A 19128-nucleotide genomic window follows, 5' to 3' on the forward strand; every position below is an offset into this window, starting at 1 on the left:
TACATCACATTTACATTACAGCGGTCTTGTCGCTCACATGCGCCTCGCATCACCAACTCTCACTGGAGTTGAATAACATCAAATTGACTTTCAGTCAATATGGATCACCCAGCACAACTAAAATCTGCTTTCAATCAGATTCAGCAAAGTCAAAGATTGAATGTGTGGGTTCTCAGAGAGAAAACAATCAAGGCCTGATGTTGCTTGACAATAATTATTCAGGGTCTAAACTGGTTTGAGAACATGCGAGGCAGGAAGGACATGAAAGAAAGGTGGTTTGGAGCTTCAGACACATTGTGCGTCATTACTCTCACATCCTTAAAATGTCAAAAGCAACATCAAACAATTTGATATGTATTCCCCTCACTGTACTTTGAGGCTTTTGATAGCAATTTAAAATAATGTGTTAAGATATGCAGCCTCACGCTCACACATGCAAAATGAAAACAAAAACAAAAACACTTTAGCAAAAACCCCTTAAGCTTATGGCTCGCTTATTGATATGTCTGCCTTTTTTGGTCATAGAGTTGCATATCAGCCTTAGCATTTGTCCGCCAGTATCACATCTGACATCTACTATGTCTTTTCCATCCTTCAGTGAAAGCTGCAGTATTTACATAGCAGAGAGTGCAGTTTGTCTGTTGCCTTCTTCTCAACCCTCCCAAAGTCCTACACTAAGATCCAATCCAAACAGTACGCACAGATTACAGATCAGAGATATGACAGGGTTAAGTAGCTCAGTTTCAGCTATCTAACTTGGTCTACTTTATGCTACATTGTGCTGTTTCAGCAGCCAGAGAAATGCTGCAAATAGAACGCGGCGGCTGGGTGCAGTCACAACCACACTTTCCTTTGCACCTGGTTCCACTACCAGCTCACCTTCATGTTGAAATCTTTCCAAACCGCATATTTTTCAAGCTCTTTTCTTCCTAACACCCTTTTCTGTCAACTCTTCTGCTCTTTGTGTAAGTCAAGGGGTTGCTCTGCAGAGGTAAAAGAAACCATGTGATGGGCTATGGAAACAGCCAGGGGGGCAAGGTTAATATTCATGACTAGAGGATTGTATAACTGGTCGACTTCAGAATCAGTAGTCGGGGGGAGACGTTCCTTAAGTTCCTGGGTGTGAGTTCTTGACTAAGTTTTTAAACTTCACATGTATTCACAATCATGTAATGGAATGACTATGGGTCGACCTTCCAATTGTCATAATTGAGCTGAAATGGGACAAGCTGTTTATAAAATACATACAAATAAATGAGGGAGGGGGGGGGGGGTGGGTGGTTTGTGCGAAACATTATCACAATTCTAGGGGTTTATCTGAGGTTGACAAAGCATCTCTTCAGTTTCTAAGGTGTTCTGAGTGGTTTTAGCTTTTTGCTATGATAATTACTGCCTTCAGGTGTTTTTGTTGTAATCTGAAACCAGTTGCGTTACTACAGGGCCCTGGAAAATTTGTGTATGACACAAACAGCTTTACAATAATACTATTGATACAGAAATACACTATATGTTAGACATGTTTTGATAGGTAAAATGTCTCAGTGTAATGGCTCGCAAGTAAAATTATTCACATGGAACCCCTTACCTTATAGAAAACAAGTTACTCTTCAATCTGCTATCACTGACCCTGGCCTTCCACTTGTGCTAGCTACACACACACACACACACATACACACACACACACACATGTTCACAAACACATGCTCAGCTGTTGCTAGTGATACAGAACAAATTCCGAATTAGCACATTTTTGCCTGTTTGCTCTGCTAAAAAATAGCAATCCATTCCAGGACTTCCTGATAGAGGAATTAGAAAGTCTGGGAGTGTTACTCAACCCTGATACACAGCCTCAGGTTTAACAGCAACAGTCTGCGACAGAAGCCACACATGAAGCTTTCCGGGCCGTACCCTTGTTCTCTCTCTCCAGCCGCACTGCAAGCGAAACAGAGTGCTGCTTCCTGTTTATGACGAGAACTCATAGAGTACCTATATGTTTACAGGCACATTTTACAAGTGCTGCAGGATGTGGCCTCACTCACGAGGGTGGAGATTGTGAGTGCAGTGAAGGAAAGACGGGGAGGTTGATGGTTTCTTTATATAGATATACCTGACAGAACATACCAAGCAACTGGTGAAGTTCTTTCCATCACATTCACAATGGAAATAGCAACAAGGAACATATTTGTGTGCTATTTTGTTGTAAAAGGCAGACTTGGGTGCAAGCAAGTTAAAAATGTATTGAGCCCTGCTTCACTAGATGTGATCAGTATTTATGTAGGCTACAGAAAGTATTTGGACACCTTAGCCACACTTAAATGTATGAATGTCATTGCATTAGATAAGAAAGTAATCAAGTGGCATTTATAAACATGTATATAAATTCCCAACAGTTTACACAGGTGTCCTAGCAGAATAACCACAGATGTAGTTCATTATGGACATTTAATGATGTTTTATTAACAAAGTTTGGAAGGAACACGTCATTGCAACCAGCAGTCAGCAATCAGTAATCAACATGTCTAGCCAATCAGCATGAGTGGAGGCCTATATATATATATATATATATATATATATATATATATATATATACACGCAGTCGACTCGCCTATGTTCCTCGACAGTTTTCGGCATCCCTCCACCACCCCGTCTCCTCACAATCACCTGGTTACTTTCCAAACCAGAAATATGTGGGGAGTACTCTGGGTTTGGGCCTAAATACCGAGCTCTGAGCCCTCTCCTCTGACAGCACACCAAATACGCATACTACTTTACTCTACCTGATTATTTGTAAGTGTGAACTCGTGAAACACTGAAGTTTGAAGTTTGAACTATTTTCACGAGTTCATACTTACATATAATCAGATTGTCAGTATAAAATATGCGTATTTGGCGTGCTATATGAGGCGAGGGCACAGAGTTTGGAATTTGGGCCGAACCCAGTGCTAGTCCCAGTGGGATAGGAATAATCAAGAGTGATGAGTTGGGGTCGAGGAGGGATGCTGGAAAAACTGTTCTGAAACAGTGGTAAGTTGGCTCTATATACTGTATATGCCTCCTTTCACGATTGGGTTGATTATCTGAATTATCGTGCTCCTCCCTAACTTTGTTAATAAAACATAATTTTGTGAAATGTTTTGCTTACGTCTGCATGTGCTACCATAAATGCCACTTGGTTCTATATTTTGTTATCTCATGCAATGGAATTAAAATATTTTTTAACTTCATTTTAGTATACAAGTCTGACTTAAGTGTTCAAATATGTTCAAATGTATATGTAGAGAAGTGGAATAAAGAGGCTCCAACACCTCTGACATCCTCATTTATAATTTTTTTGTAATATAGTTTGTAAAAATTTTGACAAAAAAAGTTGCCATTGACTTAAGATAAGGAAACAATAAACTAGCAATCCCCCCTAAATTTGTGAGATCTGATGTCAAAGCAACTGTACGTGTTATCAGGGGGTTTTCAGTTAACTTAATCTGTTTGAGGACAAAGTTACATAACGGCCAGGCTCTAACGGTTGCCCTGATGTAACGTGTCATGCTTTGACTTCTGAGATCTCTCCTCCAGTCTCACCCAATTCATCACCATTCCAGCAGAAACCAGGAAAGCAGATTTCCCTGTGTAATGGAGTTTGACCACAGTCAGGTCAGTACTCCATCAATCCTCTACCAATGAACTACCAATGGTCGTACTCTTCATAGGAACTCCCTCATGACAGTCAACCATGGGTCAAAATGGAAAGCCACAATGATCCAGAATTGGGGTTCTGTGAAAATTGCTGTCCTAACCTAAACAGTTTGTGTTCTCTCCTTTTTAGAGGTCAAGTCGCAAGAAAATTTACATTTAATCATTTAGCAGATGAGAGAGCAATAGAAGCAATCAGACAAACAAGGGGCAACAGCATGCAAGTGCTGTAACTAGTCTCCAATCTAGCGCAGTACACATACATTTAAAAAAAATAACAAATAAACAGAAAAATGAACAGAATAGTTAAGTGCTAGTCTTAATTGGTCAGGTGCTGCTGAAAAAGGTGTGTCTTTAGATGTTTTTTGAAAATGGCTACAGACTCCGCTGCTCGAATTGAGATAGGCAGGTCATTCCACCAGGTGGGAACGGTCCAGGAAAAGGTCAGTGAGAGTGATTTTGTGCCTCTTTGGGATGGTACCACGATGCATCATTCACTTGCAGAACGCAAGCTTCTGGAGGGTGCGTAAGTGTGAACAAGCGAGTTTAGGTATATTGGTGCAGTGCCTGTGGTTGCTTTGTAGGCGAGCACGAGTGCCTTGAAATTGATGCGAGAGGTTATTGGCAGCCAGTGCAAACGGATGAAGAGAGGCGTGACGTGCGCTTTATTCGACTCGTTGAAGACCACCCTCGCCACTGCATTCTGGATCAGTTGCAAGGGTTTGACAGTGCATGCCAGAAGGCCTGCTAAAAGAGCATTACAGTAGTCCAGTCTGGAGAGAACAAGAGCTTGGACCAGGAGTTGTGTGGCTTACTCTGATAGGAAGGGTCTAATCTTCCTAATGTTGTATAACGCAAAGTATGATTTAGTCAAGCCTGGAACGAGATATTCTCAAGACATTTTGGTTGCATGCGCAGCCAAAACATCTACCCTGGCTTATAAACACACATTATAACGATCATTGATATTATTGGTTATTTAAATTTAAATCGAATTTGACAGCAGGACAGGTTTAATTTTCCTTGCTCCAAGTCGTCCATCTCCTAGCATCCCCCACAAGATGAATACTGCATGAAATGATACCCCAGATAATAAGTTTTCAAAAATATGGGTTTTTATTGGTTTTAACTGCAATCAGTCATTACAAAAGAGAAATCAATCTTATATAAACTCATAGGAATTACTGTAGTGAACAGCAATAGCTGTTAATGTGAAAAAAAAATACATTCAACTCTTCAGATACTTTCTTTGTGTCTATACTGTTAACCAACTTGGACAATCATTGCTTAAACCACTAAGGATACAAGCAATAAGTCATAAAAAAATAGCACCCCTGCTTTATTTAAGGCAAAGAATGCTTGCTTATGGAATGTGTAAAGAGGCACTTTACATATAGGCTGGAAGCTTCAGAACTTCCACCCATTAGGTCACAATTATTGCCTGCAATTCATCATATCCACAACCACCATAACCGAATAAACTGCTTTAACACTGGAGGTTTATTACCTGCAACATCTTTAAACCTTTGTAACGAACAATATAAACAATAAAAGAGCACTTCATGGTGGTATTTAAAATGTGGTGCTTATGTTTTAAGGCCACAAAACTCCTGCATCTTGACTCAACTGGTTTATCTGAAATAAAATATTGTGTTAATTTGTTCCATATATCATATCTATCACCAGGCTCAGGCATTCAGTAAACTGGATTTGTAATCTAAGTCACAACAAAAATGCAATATTTGGTGCTTAAGAAATGATTTTTCACCAGCATAATAAATGTTCAGGGTGTGAAAGTGGAAAGTATATTTTTCCCTTTCTTTTTAAAAATAACTGAGCTGATGCTCATGCGAGTTTATTATCTAGGAATGATCGTATGGTAGTACTGATTTTGCAGTCAAATATTTGGGAAAAGGGAATGACAAAACATCTACAATAAATAAATCAAAATGCAGAGGATTTTTTTGCTTTTGCTTTTTTTGCTTTAAATTAAGTTTCATTTAAGTGTAGTTGCCAACAAAAGTCATTGTAGTACAATATATTAAACTGTGAAAAAAGAAAGCTGACAAGTCTTCACAATCTTAAGATTAATACAGAAGATCATAATTTAACATAAAAGAAAATATATTCTATCGTTTCATTATCAAGATAAATACAAACAAAAAAATGCATATGATCACCAATAAATATGTTTTTGATAAGTTAAATAAGCAGTGACAAGCAAAACCTTCTGTTCTGAAAGGTTTTCAAACAATAACAATAATATAACCATAATAATAAACAATGACCATAAAAAAAATCAAAAAGGTGGAAATATGTCGAAATTACAAAGTGCTCATCTGAGCAGAATCTATGGGGGAAAACATGCATGAAGAACTAAAGTGAAGCTGCAAAAGTTAACTGCACCTTGGGAATGATGGAATTCCCCCTCTGTTTGCCGATTGGACCGAGGGAAGGTGGCGTTTTGAGGGGGTACAGAAGAAAGAGTTTGTCTCTAAGGTTTAATAACAAGATTCCCTTCCCAACAAAACGTTAAGTAACCAGCAACTAATGGGAAGAAGGGGCACTAACAATAACAACAACAACAACAACAAAAAATAGTAAGGAATTGTTCAATTTTGAGCGGAGACATCTCAGGGTTTTGTGCTGGCTGTAAGCGAGACATGGAGCACATAGCACCTGATTGAACATTTGAATGTGCCTGAAGTATTCCAGAGCTCCATTCTCATTCAAACCTTATGAGAGAAGTCCTTCCAGCAGACTGGTGTAATCTGCGATTTCAAGGGAGGGAGAGCACACACTCAAAACAAGAGCTACATAATTAGGCCACAAGGAACGAAAAGAAAAAATATTAAAGATAAAAGAAACAGTGGTCCATTCACCCCAACACTTAACCCCAGGCACTTGTCTTTTTCATATTCTTTTCCTCTTTTCGCTTTAAAGCCGGTCTACAAAGACAGCTGTGAAAGGTCTAAGCATGACACTTGTGAACTTTAGTTAGTTATGAAAGAGTGTCCTTGAGAAGAGTGGTAATTTGTGAGGGGGGGGGGGGGAGGGCACAGATCTCTCCCTTAACCGTGCCACTGGCTCTGCTACACTTGACTGCAGCTGTGGCACCTGGCACAACGGTCTCATACCTCTCACGATTAGCATTTCGCTAATCCACTTCCTACTCTGCGTGTTTGGCACAGTCACACCAAGAACATAGCAGGGGCCCTGCGAGATGAGGCCCAGAAAACAGAAGGATCTCGAGGCTGGGAGAGTTTTAGCTTGTTCTGGTTAAAAAGAGTACTCAAAAAGAGAAAGATCCCTTAATTCACTGCATCGGTTTCAGAGCAGAGGTGATACATGGAGGGAGGTCTACGGCTTCTAGGGGGCCGGAGAAATGGCGAGAGGTAGAGGGAGTGCTAGCGTCTCCTCCTCTCTGCCCAAGACTGCTACATGCAGTGGAAAGGGGAATGGGGTCTGGCTCAGTGTGCTTTAGTCATCGGAGATGGAAAGCCTGCTGAAGATGGGCAGTCGGCGGGTGGTATCAAGGATGGGAGATTCAGAGCCACTCAGACTTCCGCTTGAGCTGCTTTGGTAGCCCTCTTGGTCAGAAAGCGAGTCTGGCTGACTGGATGGAGACTCGTAGAGTTGGGGAGACTCTGACATGGCCCTGAAGTAGTAAGGGGTTGTCGTTGGGGAAGATGGTGCCTGGGTGGAGGGGTCAGAGCAGGACAAAGGTGCACTTCCCAGGCTGGGGCTAAAGAGGTTTGCCAGCTCCTGGCTGGAATACGTGAAGGGGTTGCTGCTAGGCCACTCGGGCAGATCGTCAGGAGGAAATATAGGTGGAGGGGTGACAGAGGTGGGGCTGTCCCTCAAGCCTCCAGAGCTGGGGAACCCCGCAAAGCTGTAGCTGTGTTGCAGCCGTGGCCTCTCCATCTTGTTGGAGGCCGAAAGGGGGGATGGGGTTGGAGGAGGTCCGCGGCGCTCCTCTGCATTGTGGATGAAGTGGCATCGCGGGCCGTAGGGGCAAAAGCCGATGGTGTGGAATGTGCGGCAGAGCTCCGTCTTGTACTTGGGATGGCGGCTTAGGCTGCGCAACTCATGAATGCCATGGGCAAACTGGCACTTGTCACCGTACTTGCAGGCACCGTTCTCCTCGAATGGCCTGCATAACTCCGTCTTGTAACGGCTCGAGTTGACCTGGCTGTTGGGGCCACCAGGGCCCGAACACTTCTGTAGAAGGCGATCCCCCGTCTCTGAGAAAGAGCGGTCTCGAAGACGGTTCTCTTTGTTGCTGCTGTTGGTGGTTCCTGTCCCTGAGCCGAGCAGGGAAGGATCTGCCTTAGCAATGTTCAAGAACTGGTTTTGGTTGAGTTTGGTGCTAGCCGAAGTGATAGAGTGCCGGCGCTGGTAAACCCCAGTGGAGGGTGTCCCCACAGCCTTCCTGTCCAGCAGGCACCCAGTGGGGTTGGAGATGTGCAGATTTGCCCCCGTGCAAGGGATAGAGACAGGGTGCGGAGCACTGAGGATGTTGTTACTGTAGTTCAGCATTTTGTTCTACAAGAGGAGACAAAAAAGAAAAATGACGACATTGAATTCAGTTTTTGAAAGCCACAACGTGGCTTAACTGTTTTGCACTGGCTTCGTGTTAAAACCATGAGTAAATGCAGGCCTAAACAATAGCTAGTTTGGCTTGATGCCCACTAAGGGAACGCTTGACTGCTTTAGAAAAGCAAAGACTGCTGCGTGTGTCTGATACGATTAAAAACCTAACATCTCATACAGTATCAAATGTGAGACTAGGTCCATCTGCAGACATTGAGAATGTCTGACAACATTAACAAGATCAATGTCATGTCTGAAATTCCTACAAACTAGCATTTTTTTTCTTCCCATGAGAAAATATCTCTTTACTACACAGAATAAACGAATTACTAAACACAGGGTCATAAACAGTCTTAAACTTTTGTTCCCCCCTAAAGCTTTAATATTTGCTTACATCATAGAAAGTCTCATTGATTTGTAATATTTGTATGTTTTGAGGTTATATTTTTCACTACACTAATCTAGCCACCATGTTTCATGAAAAAAAACAATGAATAAAATAATTTAAAGAGTTTGGATCGTGCAGCAACCATCTGGAAGGAGATATACACTAAAACACATCAACTCCACTAATAAATGATGTCCGACTGTAGTTATTATAGGTTAACCACTGAAATAAGCGCATATCTCAGATCAGCTCACCAGCTTGACTCACTGGTTTTCTAAGGCACTCCTCTCAGTCAAAGTTTAATTCAATGAAATCATGGGACGGCCCTAACTTTGCACAGATTCATACACCATTCAAGTTTACACCCAAACAGGTCATTCAAAACAAATTGTCGTCAGGTTTGAATATATTCTTATTTAGCAGGCCGTGAAACCGGTTTCTCCAATTTTCAGTTAATAAACAGTTCAAAAGGAAGCCAAGCTATAAGATACATGGGTATAGTTGATACTTGTGGGAAGTTGACGTGTACACTGAGGTGTAATGTGTTATACTATGACAAAGGAGTTAATTTTTCAATTGAGATGCATGTAGTCTCTCAATTAAAATTAAGTTAGCTTATTGAATAATACAGTTTACACACTGCGTGACCATTTTGAATGAACTATTGGCACTAAGAGTGATAGTGATGGTGATAAAGTACACATTAATTGCAAGCAGTCTCAAGACTTTCCCTTAACATTCATAAACTTTTAATCTTGAGTAAATTATGCATCAACTACCCACATGTTGTAAAAATAAATAAATAATAAAATAAAAATAAAAATCACAGCCATTTCTACAGAACAACCTAAACAGGGAACTTTACTGGCTGCAAGCTAGTAACGTTACGCATTTAAGTCTCGCTCATTGCTACATTTTAAGCTTGAAAGATGACTTCAGTGTGGCAAAAGCAGTTGTAATGTAGTCATTGTTGTTTGCTGTTACTTAAAACGACTAAAAATCGTCCATTTAAACTTAGAAAGTAAGTCTGGTCGTCCACATTCCACAACACAAACTGATCCAGCTGAAACTTTTTTTCATACCTTGTTGTTGATCACTTCGCTAAAGTCAAAGAAAGGCGACACCACGGCTGTGGTCATCTTCCAATCGAGGATAAATCAAACACAGCGAGAGGAATCGGATACTTTAAATTATAACAAGCTAGGTTCTGGTGGTGTAAACTTGTGTTGCCCTATAAGAAACCCCCTCTGTCTTGGTCCTCTCGAAGCATTTCCTTTTAACCCAAATGCAGGAGGGGCCACGACACGTCGCGGCATATGGGCGTTTCTCTCATGCTCTTTTTTTTCCTCTCCACAAGTTTTTACTTCTCTCTCCACCAGAAGTTCAACGCGGTTTAAAAGTTTGCTAGAGCTCTTGTGCTGTTTTTGTTTTTTGTGTTTGAAACTTTATTGTTAGACACTGTTTATTTTGCCTAGATTTCTGTAACGAGCTATTTCAACGTCTGGAACTCTGTTTTAGTACTTGATGCACATACGAATCAATGCTGCCTTCACGTGCTCTCGGAGTTATTGTAAATACGAGTTTCCTAGGTAAAAATTGCACATGAACGCCCTCACATTTTGAAACTTTAATGCAATGAGCTCGTAATCATGACTTCAGAAGTCGGAATTATCAAATTTCCCATAGCACGTGAAGGCATAATCTACAACGTATTACTAAACTGAGTAAATTAATCGCAAGTGCAAAGAGAGTTGTGCATTACTAAAATGTAGCATTGATAGAAAACATTTTGTTCATGAATTTCATTTTAACCATTTTATTTTTTGTTGGTCCAATTGAAGTAGGCTACATTGGAAAGTGTTAGGCTACTTGCAAGTGTTACATTTTTCACATCAGGACGGCGGGGGTCATGTAGGCTATGTTAGTTTCTTTTACATTAAAAACGATAATATAAAATAGAGCTAAAGAGTTTATAGAAAATTAAATAGATGTAGTGCTGCTTTGAGACCACTTCAAAATGCACACTGCTCAGGGCAGACCCCCTCCCACAGCCCACCTCAGCAAACCATGACAGGGCAAGAACCGCACTCTATCTACACTGAGTCATTCTGTATTTGTGTTACAGCTGAGGAAGAACAGCAGAACTTAGGACAAAAGTTTTTCAGAAAGGTTGGAGGAGGGGGGCAGATTGACTGGGGATGTTTGCTACAACGCTACATTGCCCTGGGCTATGCGGGGCGGAGGAAAACAGGGAGGGGAGGACGGGGTCATAACATCCAACTCCTCTCCACCTCCTCTCAGCCAGAGGTGGAAGTTTTTCTAAAGGCCTTTTTTCACCACACTTTATTAGTGCGTTTAACACGAGGACTGTAGGCGAGATGCGAGGAACTTGCTTGCTCTGCACATTAATTCAATTTAAAAATATGAGTTTGCTTTTTAAAACAAGTTTAACAAGATCTGTGGTGCAGAGTAATCTCCCTCCGGGGTGCAAGAGAGACACAACTGAAGGTTGACAGGAATAGTGGGGATTACATTTCAAAGTGTTTCCAACAAATGTATCAATACTTTGATGATCTGGATTGTATCCTGAGTTTGGATAAGAAAAGTTAAGTTTAAGAATACATTTTATCTCCAGTTATTATTCCATAATTGTTTTGTTTTTTATTTATAATTATTGTGACTGTGTGCATTTAGAGTGTTTGCGCAGTGTGGTCTGTTGGCCTGTAGAGGGAGCACTTAATTTCAATCTGTGTTTTATAGACATTTCTTTCCTTGGTTCTCCTGTAGTTTGTTGAACAGAGAAAGGGAAAGAGTTTGAGATGGTAGTAAGAGGTAAGGAATTAATTATCTCTTGCAATATTACTTTACAGTCTAATCTCTAGGTATTTAGGGGGAACTTGTGAGATTCCAAGCGTCACTTATGTGCTTTGGTAACCGCCCTACTGGTACAACTGAGCTGATAACTGGAGAGAGATTTCAAGTTTTTTATTTCATCGTCCACAGCTGACAGACTTACTATCCCTCAGACGGATATATTTTTCTTTCATTTGAGATATGTTTACTTGAGGGGGCCTTTTCCTGTAACTCAGAATCTGGTGTCCCACTTATCTTTTTTTCTACTCAAGGCTAGTGTTTTAAAGGCTAAGCACAATTGAAAAAAAAAAATTAATTGTCCATAAAAGTTTGGCCACAGTATCGTAAGTGGTACACCGCTAGCTTTCTCCAGTCATGTTGTTCCCATGCAACTCCTCTACAAAGTAGCTGTTGCACTCTCTCCTTTTATACAATGCCCCATAAGTTATATACTAAACAGCAGGCATCTTTCCAGCATCACTTTCAATCGTGATTGTCAGTTTCATGATTGAAAGTGATTCTGGAAAGATTGCTGTTTATAAAATATAAACAAGTGAGGTTTATATGGCCTTCTCTTTGACCCCTACAATATAGGAATATCATTAGTCCTCTAGCTTAAAGATTAGCTGTTAGCTATTATGCTATTAAAACCCACTGCTTATCCCTTTGTTTACTTCCTTTTTTCTCTTTTTGTCGAGTTGGAACAAAGGAAATAGGACACTGGAGCAAAGGTAAATGTAGTTGGGGGAAAGTGTCAGGGTTTGAAGACAGGAAATAGTAAAGCGATGGAAATATGATTATTGAAACAGAATTTCCTGTCTTAAGTTTATCATGTGAAATGTCAGGTCAGTTTCCTCTCTGACCAGGTTCCCCATCCTGTTGATCATGAGGAAGGGTGGACTCCCCAAACTGAGTCATTCATATTGAGCAGGGTCAGAAACATTCATTATCACTATCATCATTTAACTGACCCTGTGTCCAAAATTAACTTTTTAATGTTTATTTCAGATTACTCTTTGGTACAATGACATGACGTATATTGTTATCCAATCCTGTAAAAACACAGTTTCATCCATTTATGTTAAATAGATCAATTAGCCTAAATCAAATTATTAAATTAAATAATATAATGTATCAAATAATTGTACAAATAATATATAATTCAATATGTGTATGTATTTAAATATTAAATAATACATTTTAAATATTTATGTTACCATTACCAATCATTTTATATATAAAATTAAAAAAGTAGTGATAACTAAATATAATTGTAAATAATACACATAATTCTGTGATATATTTAATTATATATAATAAATAAATTTTGTCACTTCGGGTACCATTTTGGCACAAAAGTGCATTTGTAACCTTGAACTGCTCTACACTGACAACATGGTGATAGTATGATATCCATTTTCAAGAATGAACCCCATCTTTTCTCTGAACATGTAAAATTTTGTTGACCTCCAATAATCCGAAATAAAAAGCCTGGGATGTGATCGGATTCCCGCAGTCGAGGTGTTCTTTAGACCTGACCTCCGAACAGGTGTCATGGTCATGCTGAGGACGGTGCTGAAATGAGATATTAGCGAGCCCTTCACTCAACGTGGTCAAAATCAATGATCTTTGTGAGCTGCGGCCAGCCAGGGAACAGTGGAGGCCATTCTCTGTGTGAGAACTGCCCTCCATCCATCTGTCTCCATTCTGGAGACGACCCCCTCCGCACAGAACCTCTCCTGTGTGGTCACAACTGGACTAGAGTTACATGGCCCATGTGTCCAGTGCCGGGCCGGACAACAAACAAGGCCGAAAGTGAAGTCACTCTTGAGAAATGAGAAATCGCTTCACATAGGAAAAGTACTGTTTCTGCTTCTACATACATTCTTGAGCAAAATCTTGCTCACAAATGGGAAGCATGCGAGTTGGAAAGAAAATGCATTTTTTACTTGTTTAGTTCATGTTATATGCAACTTTTTTTGTGTTCTGGTTTCTCTGAAACACAGCATGTGGTTAAAGTTAATGTTTTGTGTACTGTGTAATAATGTTAAAAAACATTTTTGAATTGGTTGTTCCAGTGTAATGCAATCCTGTACAGTATTTATGAATTACTGTAAGAAGTGGATGATCATAAACAGCGGAAAAAATTGAATCAATGCTATATGTTAATGATCGTGAAATCATTAATTGAAACTAGATTATTAAAATCTATTGTTAAGGGGCTGGGTGTTCTGAGTGGTTACTAAGTGGTTGCTCTCTGGTCAAAAGAGCCAACCCCAGGGTGCCTAGATATGGCTTGGATCCAGGGTCAGAAATGAATGGGGGCTCGATGCAAAAGTGCCACAGAACATGGCAGAAATGTCCCCAAAATTACTAATGTGAAACAGAAGTCTTTCGCATTCAGAAAAAACAGCTTACTTCCACATTTCAAAATAAGGTAGGCCAGTTATTGTTATTGTAGTCTTGCATAGCCAGACCTTCAGACTGATGGCAGAAGGTCGGGACTATATCGCAGCTTTCATTGGTCAAGGACAGCCCAAAAGGACATTTGACTGATATGTAAAGCAACCAAACACAGTTCGCTTTGTTCCGCGTCCCGGCGTGCATCTATAAATGATTAATTCAAGAATGTTGTGCAAGTTTACTGCAACAATGGAGTCGTGAAGTTCACATACTTTTGAAATTCCATGCTCATTGTCACAGTTGTAAACACAAGCATTCTTCTTCCACGAGGGAGTTTGTCGACACAGCATTTATTTTAGGCGAACCTTTAAAGAACGCAACACACATCCTGTAGAGTTCAACCAATCATATGACGACTTCGAAACTCCTGAAGTGTTTCCAGATAAGTGTGCCAAATGCCTCCGACGTTCAGCTAACAGTCTGTGGGCGTAACGTCTGAGTCTGAGACTATTCTTATTGGGATATTAGATTTAGTTTAATTTATTTTATTTTTTTGTCTTATGAAAATCATATCCAGCACTTAATCAAGATTAAAATAAATCTAATGTCATAATAGAAAAACTGGTTACACTATAGGATTTTTTGCTTGGGTTATTGTCCAGCAGGAAAAATTATAGCATTTTTAGCAAAAATATGTAATATATATATATATATTATGATCAATAAGTTATGACAACATATGTTTTTACATTGCTTTACCTCATCAAAATAAGTATTAAGCAATTTTCACCCTTTTTTAATAAGTTATAAAAAATGTATCTTATGTTTTTAAGTCAGTTTAATGTTATTTAAGTTGAAATGACTTGAATATCCAAGTTGTACACTCTAAAATAAATCTGTAAAAATAGGGCACAATGGACTGTAATAACTTAACAGAATTTTCCGTATTAATTTTTTTACAGGTGTTTTACCTGTATTTTGAATTCTGTGTTAGGGTTAACGGAAATGTCATGCCAGTATTTTTACGGATTTGTTTTTTACTTATTTAATTTAAGGCATAATTTTTTTACCCATCCTCCTCAAGCTGCATCATTTGAGGTGTCATTAATATTTATAGCACAAAATGGCATAAGTTTAATACTTATGTAATACAAATCCCTAACCTTAAGCCTTTGTCTAATCGAATTATCCTTAATAATAATAATTATGCGTAAAGACATTTAACATTAAAATTTGGTTCATTTCACTGTAAATCGTTGATGACTCACATTGTCGATTGTGTCACAAAACGTTGGACAGAGGAAGCAAGGGTGGAAACCAACTGGATTAGCTCCAGTTGTCATATAGAGGATGTTTGCCTTTTTTAGATTTTATTATTTTTGACATTTAGAGGCTATATTTGGTCAGATTACATTATTTAACTTCTTTTAAGGAACATGACAAAATATGACCAGTGCACTAAACCAGAGTCTCACTATGACATTATGTTTGTACGAGCAGCAGATTGCCGCTTTGCCGACCTAAGTCTGTCTGAACGTGTCTTTCCAAAACTGCTCTCCACTCTAATTATTGTTATCCACAATCTACTCAAGAGTTCAGCACCTAAACCTGTACTTGTGCTCCAAACTTGCACATTTGTATCAATTATGTTCGCTAGAGAGGGTATATTTGAGGCCATGCTCCTATGCGGCATCTCACAATCTACTCATGGGCATGTAGGGATAATTGACACTTTCAGACAGCAGTAAAACAGTGTGGTCAACAAAGTTGCATGCAGCTCTCCATTTTGTTCCTCGTATAAAAGTTCAGGTGTCTCCAAACTATCAAGCTGCAAGAGGAAAGACCTCATAGTTTAACTTGAAGATCATGGAGACAAAACAGGGATTTTCTTTTTGCTCTGCTGTAATGGCATACCTCTACAGTCCGTTCCTTGTAGTAATGATTAAGTAGAGGTGGAGAAAGCTCTTGTGAGCAACATTAAAGGTATGTGGGCCGTGGTTGGGCAACCGCAGCACAGCAAATCCTTTCCTCAGCATTCTCCCAGGGGAGAGTTTTCAGGGTTGGCGTGTGCCAACTTGCCATATAAGATCAATGCTTTCTTGACCTCTCATTTTGATTTCACGAATGTTTTCAATCATATTCTAGAAAAGTTGGTCTCTGGCTGCCATCCATCCAATAAAATAGTGGGGTTTTAATGTAATGCTTGATGAAAGAGTAACATGTCCTTTCAGTTTTCTGTCTTTAAAGCAAAGACTTTAAAGTTTTACGTGGGAGGATTGTTTGATGAAAGGATATTGCAGCTGAGAGTTGAAGTAAGTCTCATGTCAACAAGATATGGTTGGATATATGCTACTAGTTTATTTTTCTGTACATTAATCATAGTCTTTCTCAATAGACTCAAGGTTTAAGACTTATATTATCAAATTCAGAGGCCACTAAACCCTTTTCTGTATTTTATATCACATTGAAGGAATGGTTCATCCCAAAAGGAAAATGTTGTCATTATTTAATCACCATCAGGTTGTTCCAAATCTGTATTAAATTCTTTCTTCTGCAGAACACGCACAAAAAAGATATTTTTAAGAATGTTTTTTTTTTCTTTTAATGGGTCACATTGACATTCATTGTAGGCAATAGTGATGGGAAGTTTGGATAATTTTACTGACACCTCCCTTCAGGTCCAAGTCATTCGTTCATCACGTGACAGCCAACTCTTTATTACCACATTCAATGTAATGGAAACTAACTTTCTAGAGCTGTTTTAGATGCTTTATTCTTTCTACAGATTTTGAGACATCTGCTTAAGTCAACAGAAAGAAAGATCATTCGAGTATCTCCAAATTTACGCCACACACCTTTTCCCCATTAGAAGATGATATAAATTTCTCTGTTATGGAAAGATGTGTTGGATTCATACTCCTTTGTCTCTCTCCATGTCAAAGATCTGAGGTGCAGCTGGGTACAATCCTGAGGGAAATCAGTTTGTTCCGTATGCCGTTCTGCATTAAAATGGAGTGTTTTTAGCCCGCAGTTGTGTCTAGAACAAACTCATCATGCTCTCCACAGAACCTTACATGACAAAGACTACAAATACTGTCTGTAAACTGCCATTCTACTTTTATCTCTGTTTATCCTTGTGTGTTTTGCTTGGTAAATCAGTATGTTTTTCTGTTTCAGGCTGTCTGTCTGTTTGTGTGAAGAAAGGGGAAGAAGAAAAGTGAGTCTTTGTCAAAAAGAAACTGGAACCAATTACGCCCCAAACTCTGTGTCCACGGTGGATATTGCTGGCGTATCCACGCTTGTATATACAACCCCTCAACCTCAGTCTTTCTCGAGGTCCAGTCCCACATGGCAGCCCACACTGTTTTGTCAGCTCATTCTGCATCCTATTGTGTGACATGGAGTATGGAAACTCTTTTGGTGCGTGTTAAACCGTGTTGGTTTGCAGTTTGTTTGCCTTGTGTGCTTATGTGCTATGTGAAATCCAGTAAAGTCAAATGGCTTTCCCAGAATCTGCACTTTATGAGCCCCTGTCCCCATCCTCTTCAAGTTAGAATGCATTCACCAAACATTTGAGTCACTCCAAATGTGCCTGCGAGCGACTCCATGTCCTCTCCAAGCTTTTCCCCTTTACTCTCAAATAGAGTACAGATATTTTCCCAGTGCACAGCTGCCCTGTTTGAACCATGACCCTCTTGACGAATCTCTCAACGAACCCACCCAGAGCTGGCAAATGGACCTGCTCTCTTGACTTTGCGCTGACGTATCTGGCTCTGTGTTTGACCACCACCCGGCCTTCATCATCCTCCAACCAATGTGGGACTGAGGAAATAATGAAAAAAGCTAACTAAATGGTTTCCAAATGAAAACAATTCCCACTGGAGAGGGAAAAGGCTATTAATACATTTAATATGTGATCTCAATAATGCACCTTCTCTTGACATGAAACAGCTTGGCTTCGGTCTGAACATGCATGGCCTACAGTGATGTTTCCGGGAACAATGAGACCTTGATAAGTTCAGCCCAGTGATTCTCTGCAACTGGCTTCATCAACTAAACAACTGTTTCTCTCAAGCCAGGGTGCTAATTTAGGACGGGATTGGGGGGTCTTACCCCCGTAATTAAGGCTTGAACCCCTGAAGTAAGTCAAAACAAAAGGGTGGGGAGCTCTTAAAAGTCCATTTTTACATATAAGTATATATATGTTTCAACAGTTTTTCAGTAATCACAAAAGTTAGATTACAAGTTAGTCAAAGTGCGTGTTTTCGTTTCGCACTAAATAGATGCTCACAGAGCAAGTCGTTTGTTTAAGGACCTAACCACAGTAACGTTACGCCCCTCAAGCACTTTTAAATAAGATCCATATTGGACAATATATGGGCAAAGTCTTATGTATTACTTTATTATAGATTCACATACCACAACTTTTTAACAAATGTCAATTCGCTAACAGTTTTTCGAAGTCTTTTCATCAACTGCTATATTAAAATGTTTTTTTCACTTACAGAAATCTGATATTAAAATGTCTGTTAACTGTTAACTGTCAAAATCTTTTTGCTAACTGCTTTATTAAAAAGTCCTTTCGTCGACTGCTAACTGCTTAACTAAAAAGTCTGTTCTCTAACTGTTGTTCTGCTATATTAATAAGTTGTTTCATTAACTGGTATAATAAAATGTCTTTTCACTAACAATCAACTGTTATATTAGAAGTCTTTTTGTTAATAGCTAACTGCTGTATCACAATGCCTTTTCGCTAACTGTTATATTAAGATGTCTTTTCAGTAACTGCTAACTAAAACAATTTTCTGCTAACTGCCGTTTCAAAGAGTAGTTTTGCTAACTGTTATATTAAAATGGCTTTTTACTAACTGCTATATTAAAAGGGTACTTCACCGCTGGAAAAATGGGCTTTCAATAAAACTTGTCTGCCTATTATGGAAGCTTGTTTCCACCACTGAATAAAAAATTAAAAAGGTTATCGGGAATTTCTTGGTCCAGGTAACAGAGAAAAAGTAAACATTGTTCATTTACATATAATACCGGGAGTGTAACAATACAAAGCAGGTTTAAAAACAGTAAAGTTATGCTTAGTTTAAAGAGTTTTATTAAAGAGTTGCAAAAATGATATTACAGTTACATACTATACAGCGACCAAATATTATGTCAGCAAGTAATTATTACATTAATAGGCTTAAGTCAGTCTA

General features: G+C 39.3%; 2 protein-coding genes across 3 annotated transcripts in view; one reads left to right on the plus strand and one right to left on the minus strand.

Moving 5' to 3' along the window:
* tmem229b (transmembrane protein 229B) overlaps nucleotides 1-18881 on the plus strand; it is a 108663-nt gene extending 89782 nt beyond the window's left edge. For both annotated transcript variants that reach the window (XR_013817767.1, XR_013817770.1), the window contains one exon: nucleotides 17102-18881. The gene's annotated coding sequence lies outside the window, so the exon portion shown is untranslated. The remainder of the gene's footprint in view (nucleotides 1-17101) is intronic.
* zfp36l1a (zinc finger protein 36, C3H type-like 1a) lies at nucleotides 4781-9921 on the minus strand. Its single transcript, XM_079833249.1, has 2 exons — nucleotides 9751-9921; nucleotides 4781-8232 (listed from the first exon to the last, which is right to left on the minus strand). The coding sequence occupies exons 1-2, from the start codon at nucleotides 9805-9807 to the stop codon at nucleotides 7168-7170; spliced, it is 1122 nt and encodes a 373-aa protein (XP_079689375.1). The 5' UTR covers nucleotides 9808-9921; the 3' UTR covers nucleotides 4781-7167.
* Nucleotides 18882-19128: the final 247 nt, after the last annotated feature.

Source organism: Gobio gobio (assembly GCF_949357685.1).
Source record: "Gobio gobio genome assembly, chromosome: 13".
NCBI lineage: Eukaryota > Metazoa > Chordata > Actinopteri > Cypriniformes > Gobionidae > Gobio > Gobio gobio.

Coding starts and splice junctions, on each gene's coding strand:
- zfp36l1a (XM_079833249.1), bottom strand. CDS start 9,807: ATGACCACAGCCGTGGTGTCGCCTTTCTTTGACTTTAGCGAAGTGATC. Junction 8,233..9,750: donor GCGAAGTGATCAACAACAAG/GTATGAAAAAAA, acceptor CTCCTCTTGTAG/AACAAAATGCTGAACTACAG.